General features: G+C 54.6%; 2 protein-coding genes across 9 annotated transcripts in view; one reads left to right on the top strand and one right to left on the bottom strand.

The window, feature by feature from the left end:
• The window catches only part of NEURL1 (neuralized E3 ubiquitin protein ligase 1), a 33,987-nt gene extending 31,660 nt beyond the window's left edge, over window positions 1–2,327 (top strand). Inside the window, exon 6 of the mRNA XM_057735800.1 lies at window positions 223–2,327. Within this exon, the coding sequence (XP_057591783.1) occupies window positions 223–461 (239 nt within the window). The 3' untranslated portion in view covers window positions 462–2,327. The remainder of the gene's footprint in view (window positions 1–222) is intronic.
• A 4,461-nt stretch (window positions 2,328–6,788) lies between these two features.
• SH3PXD2A (SH3 and PX domains 2A) overlaps window positions 6,789–22,264 on the bottom strand; it is a 240,117-nt gene continuing 224,641 nt past the window's right edge. For 6 of the 8 annotated variants that reach the window (XM_057735798.1, XM_057735797.1, XM_057735794.1 and 3 more), the window contains 4 exons: window positions 19,229–19,566; window positions 18,048–18,097; window positions 15,327–15,446; window positions 6,789–13,193 (listed from right to left, as the gene is read on the bottom strand). In XM_057735798.1, the coding sequence (XP_057591781.1) occupies window positions 11,220–13,193; window positions 15,327–15,446; window positions 18,048–18,097; window positions 19,229–19,566 (2,482 nt within the window). In that variant the 3' untranslated portion in view covers window positions 6,789–11,219. The remainder of the gene's footprint in view (window positions 13,194–15,326; window positions 15,447–18,047; window positions 18,098–19,228; window positions 19,567–22,264) is intronic. The other 2 variants (XM_057735793.1, XR_009053830.1) reach the window with 2 other exon arrangements.

The following is a 22,264-nucleotide window of genomic DNA, read 5'->3' as shown; positions in this document are numbered from 1 at the left end:
TCGCACTGCCTCATGGACACCCTGGCCCTTAGTCTGGGCACTGAGGGGCCGGAAGTGGGGCTGCCCAGAGCACATCCTCTCCCCTCTCATGTCCAGGAAGTTGGGTGGTAGGTTAGAAAGGCCTATCCTGATACATGGAGGGGGAGAGCCCAGGGGGCTCTGTTCATGAACCTGGGACCAGGCTGGCCTCTCTCCCCCTGACTGGTGTCCCCTTTCCCCCAGGGACGGCCCCCAACTCACCAGTGAGCCTGCCTGAGTCGCCAGTGACTCCAGGCGGGGGCCCGTGGAGCGATGAATGCACCATTTGCTATGAGCACGCAGTGGACACGGTCATCTACACGTGTGGCCACATGTGCCTCTGCTATGCCTGTGGCCTGCGCCTCAAGAAGGCTCTACACGCCTGCTGCCCCATCTGCCGCCGCCCTATCAAGGACATCATCAAGACCTACCGCAGCTCCTAGCCCGTCGTGGTGCCCCACCCCGCACACCCACCTCCTCGGACTCCGGCCCAGCTCCAGCTGAGGGACAAGTCAACAGGGCCCCTTCTCTTCTTCCTCAATTTGGAAATTCTTTCACCTTCTCATTAAACGTGGGAAACAGCCCCTAAAGATTTGGGGAGGAAGGGGGATCAGGCAGGGAGGTGGGGGCAGAAGCAAATCGCCTGCTCTTCCCTGCACACGGAGGGGCTAAACTGGGGTCTCAGCCTGTCCTGATCCTTCCCCATCCGGGGTAGATTCCTAGGAGGTCCCTCTAGCCCGTGTGGCACCTTTGTGAGAATTAGAAAGTGTGTCCCTTCCTCTGGGCAGATGTGGCCCTGAGCCCAGACATGTGGCTTGGCTAGTGGAGTGTGGACTTGGACTTCAGCCTCCATTTTCTCCCTCAGCTAACTGCTCTTGAGCAGTGCACAACCTGCGCAACAGCAGCCCTGGGCAGGCAGCCCCTGAGCTGCTGTCTTACTCTCTGCCCTACACCTACCTTCTCCTTCCTTTCTTCCCTGCCCCTTGGGCCTGGAAGCCAGGGTAAGAAGGCCAGTGGATACCTCTCATCCCGGGTAGGCTGCAGCCTCCATGCCATATCTGTCTCCCGCTCACCCTGGCTGGGTGGACAGACAGGCTACAGAAGCTTCCAGGTTCTAGGTCCCTAGCCCCCTGGCCTAGTTGAGATGTAGAGGGCCCCTTCCTGGGCATAGCCTGTTTACCCCAATTGTCTCGCTGGCTGCTGCTGCTGCCCAGGGTCAGCCCCTTGGTGTGGGCTGGAGAGCGGGGTCTGTCTTCTGTCAGGCCCTCTAAAGAACAGGTTTGCAGCTACCTTCTGTGACCTGCCCTCCCCCATTTCAGTGCTGTCCTGGGTCTGGCTGATATTCACAGAGGCTGTAGCATCCCCTGGAGAGGCCAGGGCTCTGGATTGGGAGTAGGGGGTTCCCTCAAGTTAGAACAGCCTTTTTCTGCATTTTTATTTATTTATTTATTGGGTTTGTAGGGATTTTTTTGGGGGGGGGGGAGTGAATTCCCATCCCCTAGACCCCTAGAAATGCTGTCCTGGTGGGCGGGGTGCCTGGCTAGAGGGGCCTGCAGAAGTAGTCATCACTCAAAATCGTCCCCAGGCTGCAGCCCACTCTGCGTCCCATGAACTAGAACTCCATAAAAAGGGGCTGAATTGGGAGGCCTTCTGGCAAATTGTGTTCATTTTAGAGAGAGGGCAGCAGAGCCTCTGCCCTGGTGACCCCTAGTCAGTGGGTCACCCAGAGCCACGAGATGCCCTTCTTCTTGGGCTGGAGCAGGGTTATCACGCTGGGCTCATATACATCAGGAGGCCCAGGAGCTCCCCGCTCCGTAAGGACATAAAACGATCTGGGCAGGCTGAGGGAGGGAAGGCCAGCTGGCCTCGTCATTGTAGGGGCAGGGAGCCTGTTGTTAGGAAAGGCTCTCAGCTCCCAGGAAAGAGAAGGGAAGGGGATGGGTCCCGGCACTTCTAGGTTTGTAGTCCTGATTCTGGGGTGAGGAAGTGCCCCGCCCCCGCTGCTCTTAGGTTGTAGGTCATCTCAGCCCTGCACGCCCCATCCTGAGAGGCCGTGGGCTAGGGCCAGCTCTCAGAGTCCTGGCCTAGTCTTCCCTGAGCCTCCCAGCCCTCTGCCCCCGCAGGTGGCTTATTTACACCCATGGGAGACTGCTTTGCCATATGGCTGGCAGAACGTGGGATTCTAGACCTGGCCACGGACCAGTTGTGTGGCCCTGGCCAGGTCACAACCTCTCTGAGCCTCAGCTGCGACCTCTGTAAAATGATTGCTGGTCGGGGGAGGGGGAACTGTCTTTGTGACTCTCGGGGGTTCTTTGGTGGTGGCTGCTGTGGGGGGCTGGGGGGGGGGGGGACAGCACAGGAGAGGGGTCAGGATGCCAAGCCAGCCCTGTCTGCACCTGCCTTGCAGGGGGGCCTTTGGGAAGTCACAGGTCTACCATGGGTCTCTACTCCCCGCTGACCCCATGGACCCCTTCTGCGGACGTGGGGTGAGGTGGGACTGGTGGTGGCCCCGTGCAGTCAGGGGTTGCATCTCAGAGGCACGAACAGTTCTGAAGCGCAGGGCCTGTGTGGCCTGAGGGGCAGGGAGAGGAAGCCATCCGTCCCATTGTCTCTGTTGCTGTGGGGGTAGCTGCTGCCTCCTTTGTGAACGTGGGTCACCGTGATTGTGAATAAAGGTGATTTCGTACCAGCCTGAGGGCTGTGCTGTGCAGTACGGAGCGCTGTGGAGGGAGGGAGGGAAGGCTGGTGTGTGCGCGTGCGTGCGTGCGTGCGTGCGTGCGTGTGTGTGTGTGTGTGTGTGTGTGTGTGTGTGTGTGTGTGGCGGGGGGGTTGGTGGTGGTGGAGGAGGAGCAGGGGAGTCAACAATCAGGAAAGACTCCCTGGAGAGAGCAGGGGAGGGGGAGGTGGCCGGAGCGTGACCTGGGGCTTGGACAGCAGGGGCCAGAATGCCAGGTGTGCCTCGTTGTAAGCTGAAAGGGAGAAGCCACTGCCCCTTGGTGGCCTCAAGCCCCTGGATCTGTGAGGCGCAGGACCAGCAGGAGTCCAGGACCCTCCTAAGGCTGAGCTGGTGTGCACCCTCTGTGGAGGGGCAGCGCCACCTAGGGGCTAAAGGGAGGATGGCAGGGGCTGTGCTGAGCTCCCCAGAACAGGGAGGCCTCTCTGATCAGGGACCTTTGGAAAAACTTTCTAGATGGGCTGAGGACATCTGGGTGGCTGCAGAAGGTGGAGTGCCGGAGGGGGTCCAGGCACAGTGTGGGAACTGAGCTTATTTGGCAGGCTGGGCCTCAGAGGGACACGGGATGCTTGCCTTCCTGCCCTCCCTCCTGGGGGGTGCTGTAGCTGTCCAGCCTCTGCCTGGCCTTGAACAGCCATGGGCTACTCCCTACACCAGGACTGCCCAGCCCTGCTTACTGGAGTCCAGCAAAAGTAGGGGAGGGTCAGGGGCTCCAAGCCAAGGGGCCACATAGGCCCGCTGGATGTCTCTCTCAAAGCCTTGGCCACTGCCCAGAAAGCCTCCCAAAGGTGGGGAAGGGGTGGGGGTGGGGGGGGGCTTGAGCACACTTCTGACTAGCAGTGGCGGGGACTTACCTGTTACCCCCCACCCCTCCAGTGTCCTCAGAGGGCCTGGGAGCCTGCAGTTCATGCTGCATTTGGGGTAATGTGGCTTTTGCCACTCAGCTGGATATGTTTTCTGGTGGCAGGGAGAATCAGGAAGTGATTCTGTTCAGTTAAAAAGGCAAAAACTTTATTTAGTTTTCAGGAAAATACAAGATGCATGTAAACATAAAATACAAAACAACCCAAATCTTACAGTCTAGAAGCATGCCAAGACAGAGTATTGTCTGCAGACCAAAGAGTCCCGTCAAAATGATAAAGGACACCTGGAAAGTGGCAGGTCAGGGGGCTGGGTCCCTTCCCCAAGGACGCTGCCTTTTGTGATGAGAACAATTAAAAAAAAAACCCACTATTAAAAATATAGAAACATGGAGTTTAGCACCACCATTGATCCTGGAAATTTTTTAGCGCTCAAATTGACTGCACTGAATTCCATGTCCTTTTCTTCAGTTTCTCTGCTGAGGGGGAAGAGGGAACAACCTCCTTCAGACCCCACAGATCCCACTAGGAGCTGGGAGGGGTTGAGTGGACACCGTGAGGAACGCCCCAGACACATCCAGCAGTTCACATGCAACCATGCAGTCCACAAACCCACGCTTCACGAACCTGGCACTCACATTTGCCTTGTTCAGAAGTCACCTTCCTGCAGACCTCCTGTAAACTGGCAGTGAAACCCTTTTCCCATCCTATGTCCTGGATTTAAAGAAAACCTGTTGCAGAGAACAAGGTGCAGATTTCAAGAATGGTGGTTCTCTTTACCCTTCTTTTTCTGAAATGCTTAAGAGCAATATGCTTTGGTCACAGGCCAATAAACATGATGACTGCATTGCACCCCATCTTCTAAGTCACACCAGTGAAGCAGGCTCAGCAAACTGAACCACCTCAGGCATCATCAGAGGTACTCAAGAATAACTGGTGTCAACAGAAGAGCAAATGAGGTTGCCTTCCTCCCAGATACGCTTGATGGTGCCTGGATCCCAAGTTTCCAGTTTGGGGGTGGTGGGTCCTTACTGAATGACCCATTATGGTCACTGGTCTCTGATTCAAGCAATTTGAGAGGCTAGCTCTGGGTTGGACAAAGGGAGGTGGGCAAACCCAGCCTGGAACCTGAGAGATGGATGAATGTTCTGGAGCCAGAGCCTCCAAACTCAAAGATTGGTTTGTTGCTGGCAACTTCTGCTTTCCACTAAGTAAATCAATGACCATTAAGAACCTGCTGAGTCCCAGCCTGTGGCCCAGCAAATAGCTGTTTCCTTAGGCCAGCTTCTTCTACAGCCAAATCTTGGGACTTTCCCAACCTGTTCTGGCTGGACGCTTGGGTGTTGAATCACTGAATTCCCTCCCTACCTGCACTCTTCTTCCTGAAACACTCAGAATTGACTTCTTCCTTCTTTCTAATAAAGACAAAACTCCAGACTCCAAACCCTCTCTCAACCTCTTCATACTTTTCCCTTTCTGCCTAGCAGACATCTTCTTCTGGAAGCCACCTTCCCAGGGAAGGGATGGTAAGCCCCAGCCGCCCCAGACACGCACACACTCATCTCGCTGACATGCCTCTCACTCACTTCCAACGTGCTCGATCCATACTTTTGCTTTAAAACGATAATTCTTCCTTTCTCTCTCTTTCTCTCTTGGCTCCTGAGGTCCAGCCCATTAGCTAGGATGGAAATGGCAGCAAAGGAGGGAACTTCATTGCAGGGACCCACTCTCTAAGGCCACTAAATTCTGGGATGGGAGAGGGGGCTGATTGTCAAGGTCAAGTGCAAACTCAAGATTAAAAAGATAGGATTGGGGAAGGGGATCACATGGTAAAACCAACTTTATAGGCAGCTTGGGACCAAGGCCCAGAACAACAGGGTCCTCTACCCAGTCTATAAGCACCAATGTGCCCAACTTCTGGCCTGAGGACCCAGGTGCACAGGACAAAACAAGAGGATGGTAACATCAGTGGGGCTGTTCTTCCTGAAATGCAGCTATGGGTCACTGACCCTGTTCTGTCACTGGCGCTGATCACAGAGCTTGAGAACCAGAGGCTGCCCCAACCGGAGATCATGATTTAGGCAAAAAGCTTAGTGATGTCAAGGGGATCCATCCACATGATTCCCATGAAGTGTTCAGTCGGGCCTGCAGTCTAGACCAGAGGTGCTGATGTACATGCACGGGTAGGTCCGCTGAGCTCACTGTGACCAAGTTCTCGCCCCAACCAGCCTGACCCACCCTCAGCAACACAGGAACTGAGGGCCAGCAGGTCTCATGATATGGGGATCCCCACCGTGGTGACATGCATGGCAAAGGCTGGGAGTCAGTCTACTAGGGACACGTGTGAGGCGGCAGCCCCATCTGACTGCCTCAGCACTTCCACACCCAGCGGCATCTCCTTTCCACATCTTCATTTTGGAGCCTGAGACGATGGCCTAGGCTGCTTCTGCTAGATCTGTTAATGCCAGTGTGAAATTTCCAACTAAATACTTAATAAAATAATTACAGAAAAAAAAAAAAAAAAAGACACATTGCACTCTCCAGCCAGAATTACGCATGTGAGTAACACATACACTTGCTGCCAGAAGCTGCGAGTCCTGCGGGGCCTGCCCAATGCCAAGGACTTGTTCAATGGAGACAGCTTGCCCAGTATTTTCTTCCTCTAACCCCATGTTATTTAGTTCAAGTGGGAAATGACCAACACGCGCACAAATGCACTCACATGCACGCGTGCATGCACACACACACACTCTTCCTCAACAACACACAGCCCTCAAAAAAGTGAGGGAATCTTAATTCTTTAGCAACGTGGATGGTTCTCTTTCCAGAGAGCTCGGCATCGAGATTCTTGAAGGTTGGACCTACAGACGTACACACTCCAAGGAGAGACACCCACACACGGGGGCATGGTGCCACGCTGGGCACCTGACCCATATTGGTACAGGAATTCCCCGGATGGGAGGCAGCAGCAAGTGCCCAGTACTGGAGGGGGAGGGGGAGCCAGCAAGGGCATCCCGGAGACTTCCCACCCTGTCCTCGCTCTCAGCCACCCAGCCAGGAGGCGGCGGCTTGGTACCTGCTGCGGGACGTTCTGTCTGCAGGGACCTCCGAGGCCTTCTGGGGACTGTGGGGTGTTACGCAGAGGCAGGGCTCACGCCTCGCTCTGTCTGACGTCGCTGAGATGAATGGGGGGCCCCGGCTCGGCACCGGGCCCGGCTGCAGGCTTGTGGGAATTGGCGTGTCGCTGGGGGATGTCCGGCTCAAGACACCCACATCCTTCCAAAAGGGTTTGATTACATCGAGGGTTCCTGCCTATAAACTGAACGTGAGGTTACATAGTTTTAGAAAGACTCAAACACACATCCAAAGGATCATGGCCCAAACATCACGAGATTAGGGTGCAAGAGGGCTGCTGAGGATGACTTTTAGGACAGGTCTTTCTGAGCAGCTGGCTGAAAGACAATGGAAATGAAAACAAGGAGCAGTTCCTGGAGGTCCTCGCTCTGTGCCGAGGGCTGGGGCCCTGGGGAGGCCAAGCGCCCCATGCCACGTCCCTGAATCCCTTTCTTCCGGGTGGACAACACCCAGCAGAAGGGGCTGCCCTCTGGCGGGGACCCCTGCTATCTTGCCAGGGGAGGGGGAGGGGAGAAGGGTAAAAACATCAATACCCCAGTCATCTATAGGCTCCAGAGCTGTGACTCCTTCCAGGAGCCCCACCTCCCCTAGTGAGAGACAAGGCTGCTGGCTCTCCCGCCACTGTCCCAACAAGGCCTGGCATCCCTCTTGATAATATTGCACTTTTCCTGTCTCTCAGATTGTTTTCATTTTCGATTGAGAATGCAAAGTATTTGGAGAGGGTAGGGGAAGTGAGTAACCTTAAAGAAATAATATATTAGTTAAATACAAAAACAGGAAAAGTAGGGGTTACTTTATCTTTTTTTCCTTAAAAACAAAACAAACTACCAAACCAAGGTCTAAACTTAAATAGTGCTACACCTATTCTGCAAATACTAGTAACATGAAAATAATGCTCGACCGAAATTCCCTTGTCTTTTTTCCGTAGATGATAATAGTAACATGCCTTGCTGAGGAAAGCAATGGATATAAATGCCAGTAAAATATGCTGCTCTAACATCTGAAAGTGATTAAAACGATTCTATATAATGCCTTCGTCAAGAGGGAGAACAGAGGAAGAAGAAAGAGGAGGCCGTGGGGCCAGGCTGGGGGTGAAAGGGCCGAGGGCTGGCAAGAGGGCCGGGCCACAGCTGGGGCAGATGGCACAGCTGCTGCTCAGGCTGCCCGTCCGGCTCCCTCCTGCCACCCTCAGGGTCCCTTGGCCTACTGGGAACAGCATGGGCCCCTGTGACAAAGTGGGAGAGAGATGAAGACATCTTTTCCCCTTGTAATAAAAGAAAAAAGTCTTTAAACTGAAAGAAAAAGCACCAAATGATGCATCTTCGGGCATTATATAAACCTCAATAATGACCTCAGAAGGGCTCATTATGATTAAAGTTGCAGTATACAGCAATACAACGTCATTTCACATTTTCAATCGCAACTAATGGAAAACTAGGTTTGGACACTGCTGAGATTTCATTTTTCTTTTACCTTTTTTAGTCCGATCTGGTTTTCCTCCAGATGGGTCAGAGCCACAGACCCCTCCCTCCTCTACCTGCTGCCAGAAGTACCCTCCAACATCACAAAGCAGCTCAGTAGCTCTAGGGAAAAGCCCTCTTGCCCTGGGCAGGGCTAGGAGTCCAGGGGCACAAGGCCTGGCATCCCCTGGCCATGTCTGAGAGGGACTGGCATGCACCCTTCTTGCTTCAAGTATTAATATTCTCTTTGGGTTTGCAGGGTTTGTGCTGTGCTGTGAGTTAGGGGGTGATGGTGAGGGGCAAGGGGCAAAGACGGGGCATGGCAATCCCTGTTCACTGCCCAAAGCTACATGCTGTCACCAGGTGGCAGCACTCCCCACTTTTCCTGGATGCCTGAGCAACCCCCAGCCATCCTTAGGGCTGGATGTCACAATGTAAACATGATGACCACACTATAAACTCTAAAGGGGGTGGGGAGGAGTGCAGGGCTGAATGCTGTGGGGAGGGCTGCTGTTAACTAGCTGTGTGATTCAGGGAAAGCTAGTTCCTGTCTTGGGCTGCAGTAACAGAAGGGTATGGGATGGAGTGACCCTGAAGGTCACTTATAATGACTCTATTACTTAGAGCACTGGGGATCAAGGAGAGAGGGTCCTCGCGGGGGCTGGGAAAACGTGGGCCTTGCGGGTGGCAGAGAGCCCCACAGGGCAGTACAGTTAAGAAGGGCAGGGGAAGGCAGGCTCTGGGGAGTACTGTGGTCCAGTCCAACTGAGATGCTCTGTGCTTGGCATGCATCCTGCACTCCTTCCTGGCCTGGCTGGCGTGTTATTGAACTGGCTCAGTGCAGACATTGAGGAGTGAGGCCGCTGGGGCCCTCCCCCTGGAAGATAGCTATGTGGAAGGTCCTTTAACCCGACAGTCACTCTACTTTTAAATTTTATTTTAAATAGTCATAAATTACTTTTTTTTTCTTTTAATAAATATGTGCTGCTTAAAAATGAGAAAAGTATATACTGCATCTTTAAGTAATGCACTTTGCTCTCTGGGTTTCTTTCCATTCCACCTTATTAAAGTGCATTAATTAAAAAATAATGAACCACTTCTTCATCATTATTGTTCAAATAAGTCCAAATAATATTAATATGAAGACACTACAGCACTACCATTAGTACTGCAACCTAGCAGATAACTCAATGTCCTGCTCTGTTTAATACTGTCCAGCAGAAGAAAATAACTAATTTCAATTCTAAAACAAAAGGAAGCAAAATCTCACCACGGCCCTTTCCACAAAGAACGGGAGCCGTTGGCTAGAGCTGCCAGGCGTCAGTGTACGGCAAGGGAGGAGGGGGCGGGGGCGGCTGGGGGGCTGAGGGCATGGGGCGCCGTGGGTCCCGTGCTGTTCTTCGGGCAACAGACACTGCCTGGGTGGGGAGCAGGGGCGGAGGGAGGGCCTCTCCTCCTTAGTCCAGGGTCTGGCAGCTGAGTCAGTGGCTGTGAAGCCTGATCTGTCCACAGTCAAAGGCACGTGTGGAAATCTACTCCCAGCGAAGAGTGAGTCCTTGCGGAAGCCGGTTTGGCCTCTGAAACGTCGACTGAAACACCACCCAGAGGTGACAGGGACTTCATTGTATCCCTTCTCTCTTCACAGGGGCACTGCCCCTTGGGAAGACCAGGTCGGCTCCTGGACCAGAGGTCTTCGTCTCCTCGGCCACCTGTGGCATCGCTTGCAGGCCAGGAAGTGGCTGGTGGTGTCCGCCCAGCAGGGTCCCCTCCGTCCAGGGTGGGGCCGTGGCTGCTCTCTGCAGCCTACACGTGAGGCTTCTGGCCCTACCCAGGCAGGGGAACGTACGCTGCCCCTCTCCTGAACACCACCCTCCTCCCTGGGGAGGGTTCTGCTGAGGTGGCACAAGAACCCGGAGAGCAGTGTCTCTGCTTTGCCATGGCTGGGACCAGGGCTTCTCCAGCCTGAGATCCCTCCGGCAAGTGCCGGTACCTGTCCACACAGTGGAAACCAAATGAAGCGACTTTGGCTCGTGCAGGGGAAGAACACAAAACACAAACCAAGCAACCTCCCCACGAGAGCACGATAGAAAGGCCATCCACAACCCATCCCGTCCCGTGAAGCTGACTGCCCTCGGGCCCCCAAACAACCCCTAAAATAAAACCAAAACCCAAGGCCCGACATAGAAGCCCCAAAGCAATACACCTCTCCCGAAACATGCAAAGGAACTGCCCACCCAGAAATATTCAAAATAAAACCTGTGCAGACTGTGAAGAGACCAACGGCTCCGCCTGCCCTCTGTGTAAACTCTGGGGCTGGTGGCCTTCCACCGGGTGCCCTGGGAAGGGTGGGCTCTCTTCTCAAGGCCAGCGGCAGTGACGGCCAAGAAAGGTGGTCCTTGCTGGCACCTGGGGAACTGCTTTTTCTTCAGCTGACACTGACAGTGGCCTGGCCCAGGGACAGCCTGAGCTCACAGGAGATGCCGCCAAGCCCCAGAGCCAGTGGTGTCTCCTACCACACCCACCCCTGGCGGGCGGGCGGCGATCCCTGGGAAACCAGCATAATTCACAAACAGGTTAGGACAATACAAGGGCTACCTCCGGGGGCAAAATGCCAGCAACTGAAACCAGGCTAGGCAGGGGCAGGGCACGGGAGGCCCCACAACCACATCTTTTCTAGATTTGCAGCCAAGGCACAAATTGGGGTTTCCCACATGGCCTGTCCCAAGTGGCACTGAGTCCGTCAGTAAAGTCCCCAAGGTGCACAAGTGAGGCTCAGCTTTCTCGCCTCCGGTCCCAGGCCCAGGGCACCCCTGTCCATCCCCCTCCCTGCTCAAGGTGGGCCCCCGCCAGATCCTACCTTCCAGTTGTGGGACAGCCTGGAGGGGAGTATCTCTGAGGTCACACATTCCGCAGGTTTAACGTTGTCCTCCCCACCCCCTCCCATTTTCCCCTTCCCTTTTGTCTTATCTCACCACTCACCCACACTAAGGCTGGGAGGACCCCTGCCCCCCGTTAGTTCTTTTTCTCCAGGTAGTTGGAGGGCACCCAGCCTTTGAAGGGCTTCACCCCGTCCAGGATCTGGCAGTACCACCAGCCGTTGGGGTTCCTCTCCAGGACCTCCATGGACACGCCTTCCTGGAAGCCTGCCGTCTCCTCGTCCCCCTCGTAGTCTGCGATCGAGACATACACATCTTTGAGGTTGTTGTGGATGAACTGGGATTTCTCAATGGGCTTGGGGCGCACGGGGGACACAGGGATGCCATTGCGCTGAGTGGGCAGCAGAGGGGGATCCGAGCCCTGGCTGGCGGCCCGTTCGATCAGGCGGCCCTTGGCCTCTGTGGCCGCCGAGCGGGCAGTGCTGAAGGAGGAGTTCCGGCGGACACCTCGGAGGCCATCCGTGGCCGTCAGCGACTCGTTCCTCCTCAGGGCACAGGACAGGTTGCTGTCCTTGGGTGGCGGGGACACGAACACCGACTGGGGCCTCACCGCCACCTGCCGCACGCCATTCCTCATCTTCACCGGCCCGGCACCTGAGGTCTTGACAAAGCCCCCAGGAGGCTTGGAGGGGATGGGCGGCGTGGCCCTCTTGCTCTGGTTGACGGTGTTCAGCGCTTGGACCCTCTTCTCAATCTTTTCCAGGCTGTCTGACTTGCCCTCGTTCTGCTTGCTCTTGGTGGCCACTGCGTCCAGCTCTTTGCCAGGGGGGTCGGATGGATCGTTCTCACCGAGAACCAAATAGTGGGAGGGGGCCCAGCCCTCCAGCTCCCCAAACCTCACATACCACCAGCCGCTTTCCAGCTTCTCGAGCACCTGCACCTCCACGCCTGCGGGGAAGCTGATCTCCGAGTCCTGGACCTTCTGGTAGGCACTGCACGTCGTGTAGGAGGTGACCGGCCCTTCCCGCCCCTTCTTGGGGGGACCCTGGAGCGTGGCGGCAGGGAGGGTGATGAGGTCGGCCGAGCCCCTCCTGGACCCCTCGCTGGGACCCTCGGAGGCCGTCTGGGGGGGCAGCTCCGAGTCCTCGCTCTTGGAGCCCTTGAGGCCACCACGGAGCTGGCCGGTGGGCCTCAGCTGGCGCCGTAAAGTGCTGATGTCCATCTTCTCTGGACTCTGGGATTCGGCGCGGTTCAGGAACGGCTTGGGCCGAACCGATGGCTTGGCCCGGGCACAGGAGGTCAGCCCAGCCTTCAGATCGGCATCCTTCTTCGCTCCGACCTTGGGAGTGCCTCGGATGCCTGCGTCCGAGGCAGAACGGGGCTTTAGGTCCCCACTGTTCTTGGATAAGGATGAGGAGGAAGAGGACGAGGAGGAGGAGCAGGTGGTGTTGATGGTGATGGATGAGGAAAAGGAGGCTGAGGAGTGGTTCTTCCCCAGTTCCGCCTGGGCATTCTTCTCTGCCTTGAGCTTCAGGAGCGAGGATGATTTGGGGGATCCGGATTTGGGGGAGTTTTTCCTGGCGAGGGACAGCGGGGAGCCGCCTGGGGAGTCACTGTCCCGGGAGCAGCGTCTGGCCGACAGGGTGTCCTCTGCACACGGCCGGAAGCCCTCGTTCTCGTAGATGGTCTCCTCCTCCAGGGCCACGTCCTCTGCAGACCCGCCCACCTTGAAGCGTGCGCGCTGCAGTGAGGAGGCGGGTGAGGGCCTGCGGGGCTGGGTGGGCCGCCTGTCCCCCACACCGCCGTCCTCCGTGGGCTCCTCGCTCAGCTCCGGCTCTGAGTCAAAGCCAAAGGCGGGGATGTCATACTCGGGCTCCTCGTACTTGAGCCTCAGCGGGGAGTCCTGGCCCTCGCCAGCACCCGCCAGACCCTCCTCGGCCTCCTTGGGCTTGCTGGGCGGTGCCGGCGGGGGCACCTTGGGCCGCGTCAGAGTGCTCGTGCGGCGGCTCAGGTTGGGCTTCTTGCGCTTATCGATGTACGACGCGGGGGCCCAGCCCTCCTTCTCACCGATCTGCACGTACCACCAGCCACCTGAGTTCTTGTCGATGACCTGGGGGACGGAGCAGACAGGCCGGTGAGCTGCGAGGATCGCTGGGGCCCTACCGTGTGCCAGGCTGGGAGCTTCACACTTCGGCTCCAAGAGACATCATCTCCACCTCCCAGGTGAGCAAACCGAGCCGCTGGGGAGTGGCCCAGGACCCAAAGTAGGAAGCGATGGGCTGGGATTCAAACCCAGGTCTCCATCCTCTCCCCGATGGGGGGACTCCCACTCTTTGAGGCCCCCCTCTCCTGCTCTTCCAAGTCTCCGTCAACACCCTGGTCGAGCTGGCCTCCTCTACAGAGCCTCGCTTCTGCTCCCACTGAGCTGCTACACTTGGAAGATGTACCGTTCCCAGTCCCTACAAAACCCCACTCACCATGGACCCATATGTACAAAAGACTGCCATTCTACCACGTCCATCCTCCTCTCACCCCCATGCTGCTAGGCCCTCCCTCACTGACCCTGGAAAGGGTCTCTCGGGGCAGAAGAGAATAGGAGAGGGCAGGTGAGTGAAACTGGGAGATAAAGCCTGGGCCAGACCTCCCTGGTTTCCCCATTCCCACTACCTGTGGAATTCCACTGAAATCTCACCAGCTGAGGAGATTTCTTTGAGCTGTATGGTTTCCTGTGGGAAGGTGAGGGGCACTCAGTCATTTCCCTGTTAGTATAAACTCGTTCAAGGAGCTCCTTTCTTAACTGCGATTTGAGACTGGAGAAAGGCCAGGCGTATGGTTGCTGGCTGTACTGAGGTCCGTTTGGATGGGGGAACACAGATGGAAGAGGCAGTTGGCCTTCGATGTGCACAGGTTCTGATCCCTGGATACGGAGGGCCAACTGCACTACCATTTTATATAAGGGCCTTGAGCACCCTAGGATCTCGGTGTCCGTTGGGGGTCGTGGAACCAATCCCCCATGGATCCCAAGGGACAGCTGTAATTTTGAATTGTGGAATACTCCTGGGGGACGAGGTCCCATGGAGGGGAAGGGAAGCTTGAAAGCACCAGCACTGGGGGAAGAGGGGCAAGGAAGGAATGGAGGAGAGAGAGCACCCAAGGTAGCTCTGCCTGGGGTCAGCCCTCTGCAGCCCCAGCCCTGCCTTGGGTCCTGTATTCCATCCTTCACTCTGCCCACTCCACACTCACAATGCACACACAGGTTCATCCTATGTATGTCAGTTCTCTTACATTACAAGCTTTGCAGGCTCTTCTGGAAGCATAAGCCCTACTGAGAGAATGATTTCTCTTGGACATTTAGTTCTGTGTTCCAGGCACGTGATGTAAAACATCTGCATCAGGAATATCACCTCTTCAATAGGCAGAGACGGCACAATTACTCTTCTGATGGTTTTACAGGTATTCATTGGATTTAACTCCATGGCTACACTAAGCTACTCAAGAGAAACAACTGAGTCACAGATCTTCTCTGGCCCTTGGAATGCCGTGTTTAGCACCAGCCACAAAGTGGAGCTTCATAAGTGGAGGAGCTGGGCTGGGAGGCAGCAGGACAGGGTTTATTACCCCGTTTGCAGAGAGAAATCATCAAAGCCTGGGGCAGAAGTGACTGCATCAAACATCAGAGGTTCCTGTGGTGTGGACGTGGCTCAAATCGGGGTCCTCGGTGCCTTATCCTGGCTGCCTCGACCGCATTCTCCCAACAACAGCACTTCCTAATGTGGGTCTCGCAGAACCCTGGCCCCCAGGAGCTCCTGGGAGAGGAATGTAGGCGATGCTGCCTATTCTAGTCTCCTCTTAGAGACTCACAGTGACACCCCCATAGCTAGGCTCTGAGAAGTTCTGCAATTAAAACAACAAAGCTGGCTGGCTTTTGTTTAACTCACTGTCCTCCAAACTCATTCAAGCCCAGAAGCCCTTTGTTTCAAGGTGCCCCCATCACAAGCTCCTGTAATATGGTTTGGGAAACGCTGCTGTGAGGGGAGCTGGGTGGAGACACGAGCTGTGGGTTCTAGTCCTGGCTGTGGCTCTTACTGGCTTTAGGCAAATTCTCAACCCGGTGGGTCCTGTTTCTGCACCTTTCCTGCCCACCCCTCAGGTGTGTTGCCGGCAAGACATAAACGGGAAACACAACATGGGAGGTCTTTGAGCAGCATGAGTTCTAACCCTTAGCCTCACGCCCAAGGCTCACCTCTGCCTTCTGTCCACCTCGAAAGCTGATCCCATCAGAAATGCACGACTGGAATTCGGCAATGGTGTAGTACTCCACCTCAACAGAAGGGGGCTCTGGCGGCTTTGGCAGCTGGAACCCCTGAAGCAGAAGAGGACTCAGTCAGCAAGACCCACCTGATCAGAACCATAACAGAGGTGCGTGTGGCAGTTACACCAGGTGGGGAGCAGCTGACCCGAGGATGTATCAAACATCTGAGTCTCAGGGTGTCTCTCCAAGAGACCACTCTCCTGACCAGGTTCTCTAAGAATACCTAGGACTCACCTGAGACTTGTCACAGCTGTGAAAATGATCATATAAGTAAATTTCCACCTTTACATCTTTGGAATCCAGTTTTCAGAAGCCTCAACAGCTAGGTCCCAAAATGAAAAGTTAAAAAGCAAACAAAATTGTTGTAACAAAGCCCATGCACGCTGCCGCCTGGGAGAGGGGAGCCACGTCCCTGCGTCTCAGGTGAAGGGCGACACCTAACTGCAGAAGGGGAGTGGGTGTAAGGGGGTGTGGGGTTGGTCAGGAGAGCCCTTGGTCGGTCATATGATGCCAAACGGTCAGGCAAGCACGGAATAAACCCAGGATCCTTTGCCCTGGGGTGGAGTGGAAGATGCTGGGCAGCCTAAACGCTTCCTAGGTGCTGGCACATCGATAACTAAGCCTGACGTGCAAGGAAATTTAGAATGTGGCCACAGGCATTCATTTTACAAATGTCTGTTGTGTGTCTGCTGGGTGCCAGACACTGGTCCAAGGCACCAGGCATCCAAGAGTGAACCAAAGGGACAGGACAACCCCCTTGCCCTCGTGGAGAGGACATTCCAGCTTCAGCCGGTCTCTACGCCAGCCAACATGGACTTGGTGTCTCCCCATCACTCCCAGAATGTCCCGGTATCATACAAAACAGTTAAAATAAGACAATCTTATAAAAAAGCTACATGTGTTTGGGAGGCTTTGGGGCGGAGGAGGGGGGGACCAGCTACAGTGTAGCAGGAAGACCTCAAAAGGCCTCTGCCTACAGCTGGACACATGTGGACTCCATTCCCAGTGTAGCAATTCACCAGCTGTGCGGCCCTGGGCAAGGCCTTGACCTCTCTGAGCCTAAGTTTCCTCATCTGTAAAATGGAACTAATAACTGGGTCATGAGATAATCAACATGATTTCTGATCCAGCCAGTGGCACAGGAAATACTTGATAAATATAAGCTGAAGCTGAACACTCTTCCTGAAACACCATCCTATTCCTCTTAACCTGCCTCCTCCTTCAAGGCTCAGCACGTTCTAATCCTGCCAGTCATAGCTGAGCTGCCTCAGGTCAGAGCGAGTGAAGGGCGGAGGGAGGCTGGGACCAGATAGGATCCAGACAACCTTCCCTGCCCCGTGCCTGGCCCTGCAGCCGGGCATGTGTGCAGATGCCACCCAGGTCCCCGCCCTATCTGGAGCCCGGGCCAGGTGGGAGTCAGCCGGACGTAGCTGGAAAGAGCAGCTCTGCCTCAGCAAGCCCTGTTTTTGATAGGCGTGGAAGGAATTACCCCATTCTTGCCAAAATCAAGTCTGCCTGAAAATAATCAACTGAGGCTGAGAGAGATGGGAGGAGGGGAGAACTCGTTGTTCAACTATATAAAACGTGAGGGGAAACAAGATAGAAACTCCACTGGGGCTGATGGCCAGGGCCAGGACCGTCCCATCTCCAGGGGCCAAATCTTCAAAATTCCTGTTTATGGAAGGCCCACTCTTCCAATGACGGCTGCTGCCCCCCTCCCTGGGGCAGAGGTCACTGACCACAGGAAATCTTGCTGCTAAGCCCAGATGTGGCTTCGGAATCCTTGTCCACACACAGTGCACAGAGAGCGGACAGAGGAAGTGGAAAGCCAGTGGCCGGCCCTCTGCACACACCATCTCATCCCATCCTTCCAACAGGCCTAGGAGATGGCTGGTGCTGTCCCCGCTTATAAAGAAAGAAACGGACACTTGCGGAGGGTAAGCAAGCTGCCCGGGGCTCGCTGTTCCTAAGTGTCAGAAGTGGAGTATGAGTCCGTGCCTGGCGGGCCCGAAGCATAGAGTCATACTTTCCACTGCATCCCACTGCCCCAGATGACCGTTCTTACTTCCAGGGCTCTCGGCCTGCCACCTTGCACCCCAAGCCCCAGCACCCTGAGTGCACATCTGCCTCCCTGACGGTTTGGATGCCAGGAAACCCACCCACAGGCACTGCAGACCCCAGCAGCATTGAGCCTCTTTGAGCTTCAGCATAAACCAGTCCCTGCCCCTACCGCCCTCCTCCCACAAGGATGCTCCCTTGTCTGCCCGCTGCCCTCCTAGGCTCTGGCATCCACCACATCCATCAGGCACTCCCGGGCAAGGAAGGCAAAGCTGAAAGGCTTCCCGGCTCACATGGACAGCAGCCCCATCTCCAGCCCCTGGCAATGCCCCGGCCGCTCACCCCTGCCAGCCAGTCTAAATGTTTATGTCTGCCAGTGCCGTGGCCGGGATGGATTTATTTAGCTTTGGAGTGCAGTGTGTTACCGATTAAAAACTGTCCAGCTAGGCCCCAGGAAGCTGGAAGGCCCAGCACGGCCCTGGGGAAGCTCTGGACCAACAGGCTCTGCACTGAGACAGCCAGTGACTGGGGGGCTGCTACAGTGCACCCAGGAAACGGAACGTTTCAAGAGGAGAAGAAACTGAGCACACGTACCAGGCTGGACTCTCTGCGAGGTGGAGGCCTTGTCCTTAGGTTCGGGGAGCCTAGAAGAAGAAACAGGGCTTCAGAAACCCCAGCCAGACAACAGTGCCTTCCCTGCCTTCCCTGGGTGTGACCTCCTGATCCTGGGAAGTCCCTGCTTTTGTCCCGTATTTCTGAGGAACCCATGCTCTCGGTCACTACAGGCACGATAGTTGGGCTTCTTCAGTGGAAGTCACAGATCTTTAAGCTTCTTTAGCTGTGTTTCAAGGGGATCTGTGAACCCTCTAAAATGATGTGCACATTTCAAAATGTATGGACATAGGGGCATTTTTCAGGGGATAGGGTAGATAGCTTTATCAGATTTTCAAAGTCAGGAGAAGAGACCATGTCTATTTTTTGCTCACTACCAAATTCTTGGAAGGTAGCACATGCCAGGCAAGAGTAAATACCCCCAAAACACCTGCCAACTGATTGCTCAGAAGGTTTTAGGCATAGAGCTAATTTAACCAAGTTCAAAACTAAAAAACAGCTTTCCTCCAGATTTTAAGAATGGCTGGACACAAACAGAAGCTGGTCTCTCATAATATAGAACAGTTTAACCCTCAACCACAGGCATCCTTGCCCCAGAGATGCTAGAGATTTGGAGGGGCCAGCAGCTGGGTTTTTCCTGCATGAAAGGAGGAGAGTCTAAAAGAACGCTGCTTAACATTGCTTGCGGAGGGAGGAATAGTCACCCTTCCGAGGCCTTAGGTTTCCTGTAACTGGAGGAAGGCAACAGGGAAGAAGGCGTAAGTCTCAGCAAGATGACCGAAAGCCAGCTATCACTCACAGAGCAGCCTTGCATCCAGGGCCCCATTTTACAGCCCAGGGGACTCATCTGCAGAGTGACCATTCCTGGCTCCCCACTAGAAGAGGAGGGGATGCTACCCAATTCTTGGAAGGTAGCACAGTGCCAGGCAAGAGGAAGCTTATATACTCATTCAATTTATCTTCGGTGGAGGAGTTGCCTTGTCCACGCGTGTGATTAGCATAAGACAACCTGGCAAAGCGAGCCTGGGCTCAGGGGTCAGCCTACGTGTCAGGAAGAAAATAATACGGGGATCATGCACACCCCCCTCTGGCTCTCCCTGCACCTCATGCCGCTTCTCTAAAGAGCTGCGTGGCGAGGACCGGGGGGTCAGCGAGGCTCTTACTGATCTGGGCCCTCTGAGGGGCAATCCTGGCCACGGCCGGGGAGCCCTGGGCCAGCTTGGAGACGGTCCTCTCGGGGACGCCCAGGGTGCTGCCGTTGGAGGCGTTGCAGAGGATGGGCAGGCTGATCTCCTTCTTGGTGATGGGGGCCTCCGGGCCCTGGCCTTCAGCCGGGGGGGTCTCCTTGTCCCCGGACGCCTTCTTGTTCAGCAGGTTGCTGATCTCCATGATGTTGCCGATGATCTCCACGGGGCCCGCCAGATTCTTCTTCCGTGCTGGCAGGTCATCCTTGGCTTTCTTCAGGTAGGATGCTGGCGCCCAGCCCTCTTTGCCCAGGTATCTGCAGGGAGGAGTGGGACATGGCATCGTGAGAGCACCCTGGCCAGGTCCCAGGCTCCTTCTGGCCTTGCCCAGCTGAACTTTCTCTGCTGCGCTCTGCAGGATGCTTGGCAAAGCCACTGCTCTGGAGAGACCTGGAATAAGGGCCAGTGGAAAGACACCTGGAACACTGCTTTTTCCTCTCTGTCTCCTAGCTCTTTGCCTGATCCCTCTTAGTGTGAGCTCTCACTGTTTGCAAAGTCGGGCAAACGTGGGACGTTGAGATGAGAAGATTCCTCAGATTTGGGGTTGCCGAAAGGGTAGACTTTGCAATGGCCTGTTACCTCACCAAAGCAGAGGGCAATTCTAGAGATAAGAAATGAGAAGGTATATAGAGTCCAATGCCCAGTCGGAAAGGGAAGTATGATCAGAGAGGTGAAGAGTCAGCACAGGTGAGAGCTGGGAAACCCGAGTTCTGGTCTATGGTACTTTGGACAAGTCCCTACCCTGGAGCTTAATTTTTTTCTCTTCTGCAAAAATGCTGGGATTGGGACTTCCCTGGTAGTGCAGTGGTTAAAAATCCGCTTGCCAATGCAGGGGACATGGGTTCGAGCCCTGGTCTGGGAAGATCCCACATGCCATGGAGCAACTAAGCCCGTGTGCCACAACTGCTGAGCCTGCGCTCTAGAGCCCGAGAGCCACAACTATTGAGCCTGTGCTCCACAACAAGAGAAGCCACTGCAACGAGAAGCCTGCACACCATAATGAAGAGTAGCCCCCACTCGCCGCAACTAGAGAAAGCCCATGTGCAGCAACTCAGCCAATGAATGAGTGAATGAATGAATGAATGCTGGGACAGAGTAGCTGTGAACACTTATCCAGGAGGACAGACACATTGAGACCAACTAGGAAGATGTGTATAAAGAGTGACCGAGGGGGGAAAGTTTATTGGCACCACTGCAGGGGAAGCAGACAGATCAAACTTACAGAACAAGTCCACAAACAGACCAACGCTAAAGGTGACGTTTCAAAGTAGTGGGGTAAGGATGGATTATTCACTGAGTGATTTGGGGACGACTGATGATCCAGTTAGGAAAAACGAATGAGACTCTGGCCTTACAACCACACAGCAAAATTAAAAATGCTAGTTGTGAATATTCACTTCATCTTGGCGGTTGAGAGTATGTTTCAAAGTGGAACTCCAAAAGCAGAAACCATAAATGAAAAGACTAAATAAAGCACATGACTGGATAAAATTAAAGCCTTTGGTATGGCAAAACAAAAACAAAATTAAACAAAACAAAATGAAAACAAACCCCAAAACCCATAAACAAGAGCAAAAGGCAAATGACAGGGCTGACTTAATTTTAGGGGATTTGCTGACTTCTGAAAACAAGCTTTTCCCTTTTTCCCTCATGGTGTTGGGTTTGGGAGCTTACTTCCTGGTCCAGCAATTGCTGGCCAATGCCCCGGAGTCTGGGGTGCAATGTCCCTGCCTGCTCCCTGGGACACATCTGGCTCTCTGGAATGGCTCCTCCATGCCAGATGTCCCTGCCCCCCTGCCTCCTCCATCTGACATTGTTCTTGGGGGCTCATTAGGCAGGAGAAAAGGGAATGTGAAAGTTCAAGTTTCTAACATGTTTCAGCTTTGCTGGAAAGCTCAGGTAGGTGGCAGCTTCTTATGTTCACATCACACGAATATGCAGGCAGGCTGGCCCAAGCTCGCCTGTCTGGCCCTGTTTTGGGGCTTGGAAGGCAGTGAACAAATGGATGGAAGTCAGGGAGCTGGCAGATAGAAGCACAGATTTCAGGGGTGGATGGAAACAACTAGTGAAGATACCTAATCTTACATATACCAAGAACCAAGGCTCAGAAAAGCAAAGTGAGTAGCAAAGGGTCACACAGCTAGCTGTTGGCAGCATCTGGCCTGGAACCTGGTACCCTTCATCTTGGAAGAAAGATGCTGAACCTGCTGGCCACTGTGAGCACCCTGTGCGGAGAGGGGGAGCGGGGTCTCCTGGGAGCGATGGTCAGGACTGCTCATTGTCCTGAAGGCTCCCGTTCCAAACCCCACTGTGCTCCTTTGGTGTTACATGGATAAAATTAGATTCCAGGCGGGGAGATGCAAGGGAATCAGGAGCGGCTGTGTGTGTTTGGGTCCAGCTCTGCTCACATCTGCTTTCCAGCTCTGTAGCATGGAATGACTCCAGAGGGAAACAAACTGGAAAAGGAGGATGGGGAGAGAGGAGGGTGTGTATGTGTGTATATGTGTGTGTGTGTGTGGCCGGGGGGGTAGAGAAGAAAGACAGGAAGTAAGGATCAACACAGAGCCTGGGATGCTGGGAAATGGCATATTTAAGGGGGTGTCTGGCAGCCTTCTTAAGGTGGAATCTTTTCAGCAGGGTTTTCTCAGTTGAAGCTCCCACTGGCTGAAGGGCCAGGCCATGGGGACAAGAGTTGACTAGATGAACCAACTGAGTGATTTTGCTGGTCACTTTAGAAAACTAAAAAAAAAAAAAAAACCAGTAGCCTTGTAGATAACCCCTGGGTGAGTGGTTTAGGTTAGCATCCTGCCAGAATCCTCACTGGCCTTCCCACGTGGACTCATGGTGGCTGCATTGCGGGCTTGGCTCTAGTTTCCATTGTTTAGAGAACATCGAAGTCTAGGGGCAGTGAATTTGGGCAGACACATCCAGGCACACAGTCCTGTCCCACCTATC

Source organism: Hippopotamus amphibius, chromosome 5 (assembly GCF_030028045.1).
Source record: "Hippopotamus amphibius kiboko isolate mHipAmp2 chromosome 5, mHipAmp2.hap2, whole genome shotgun sequence".
NCBI lineage: Eukaryota > Metazoa > Chordata > Mammalia > Artiodactyla > Hippopotamidae > Hippopotamus > Hippopotamus amphibius.
This window is presented reverse-complemented; position numbering and strand designations above follow the sequence as displayed.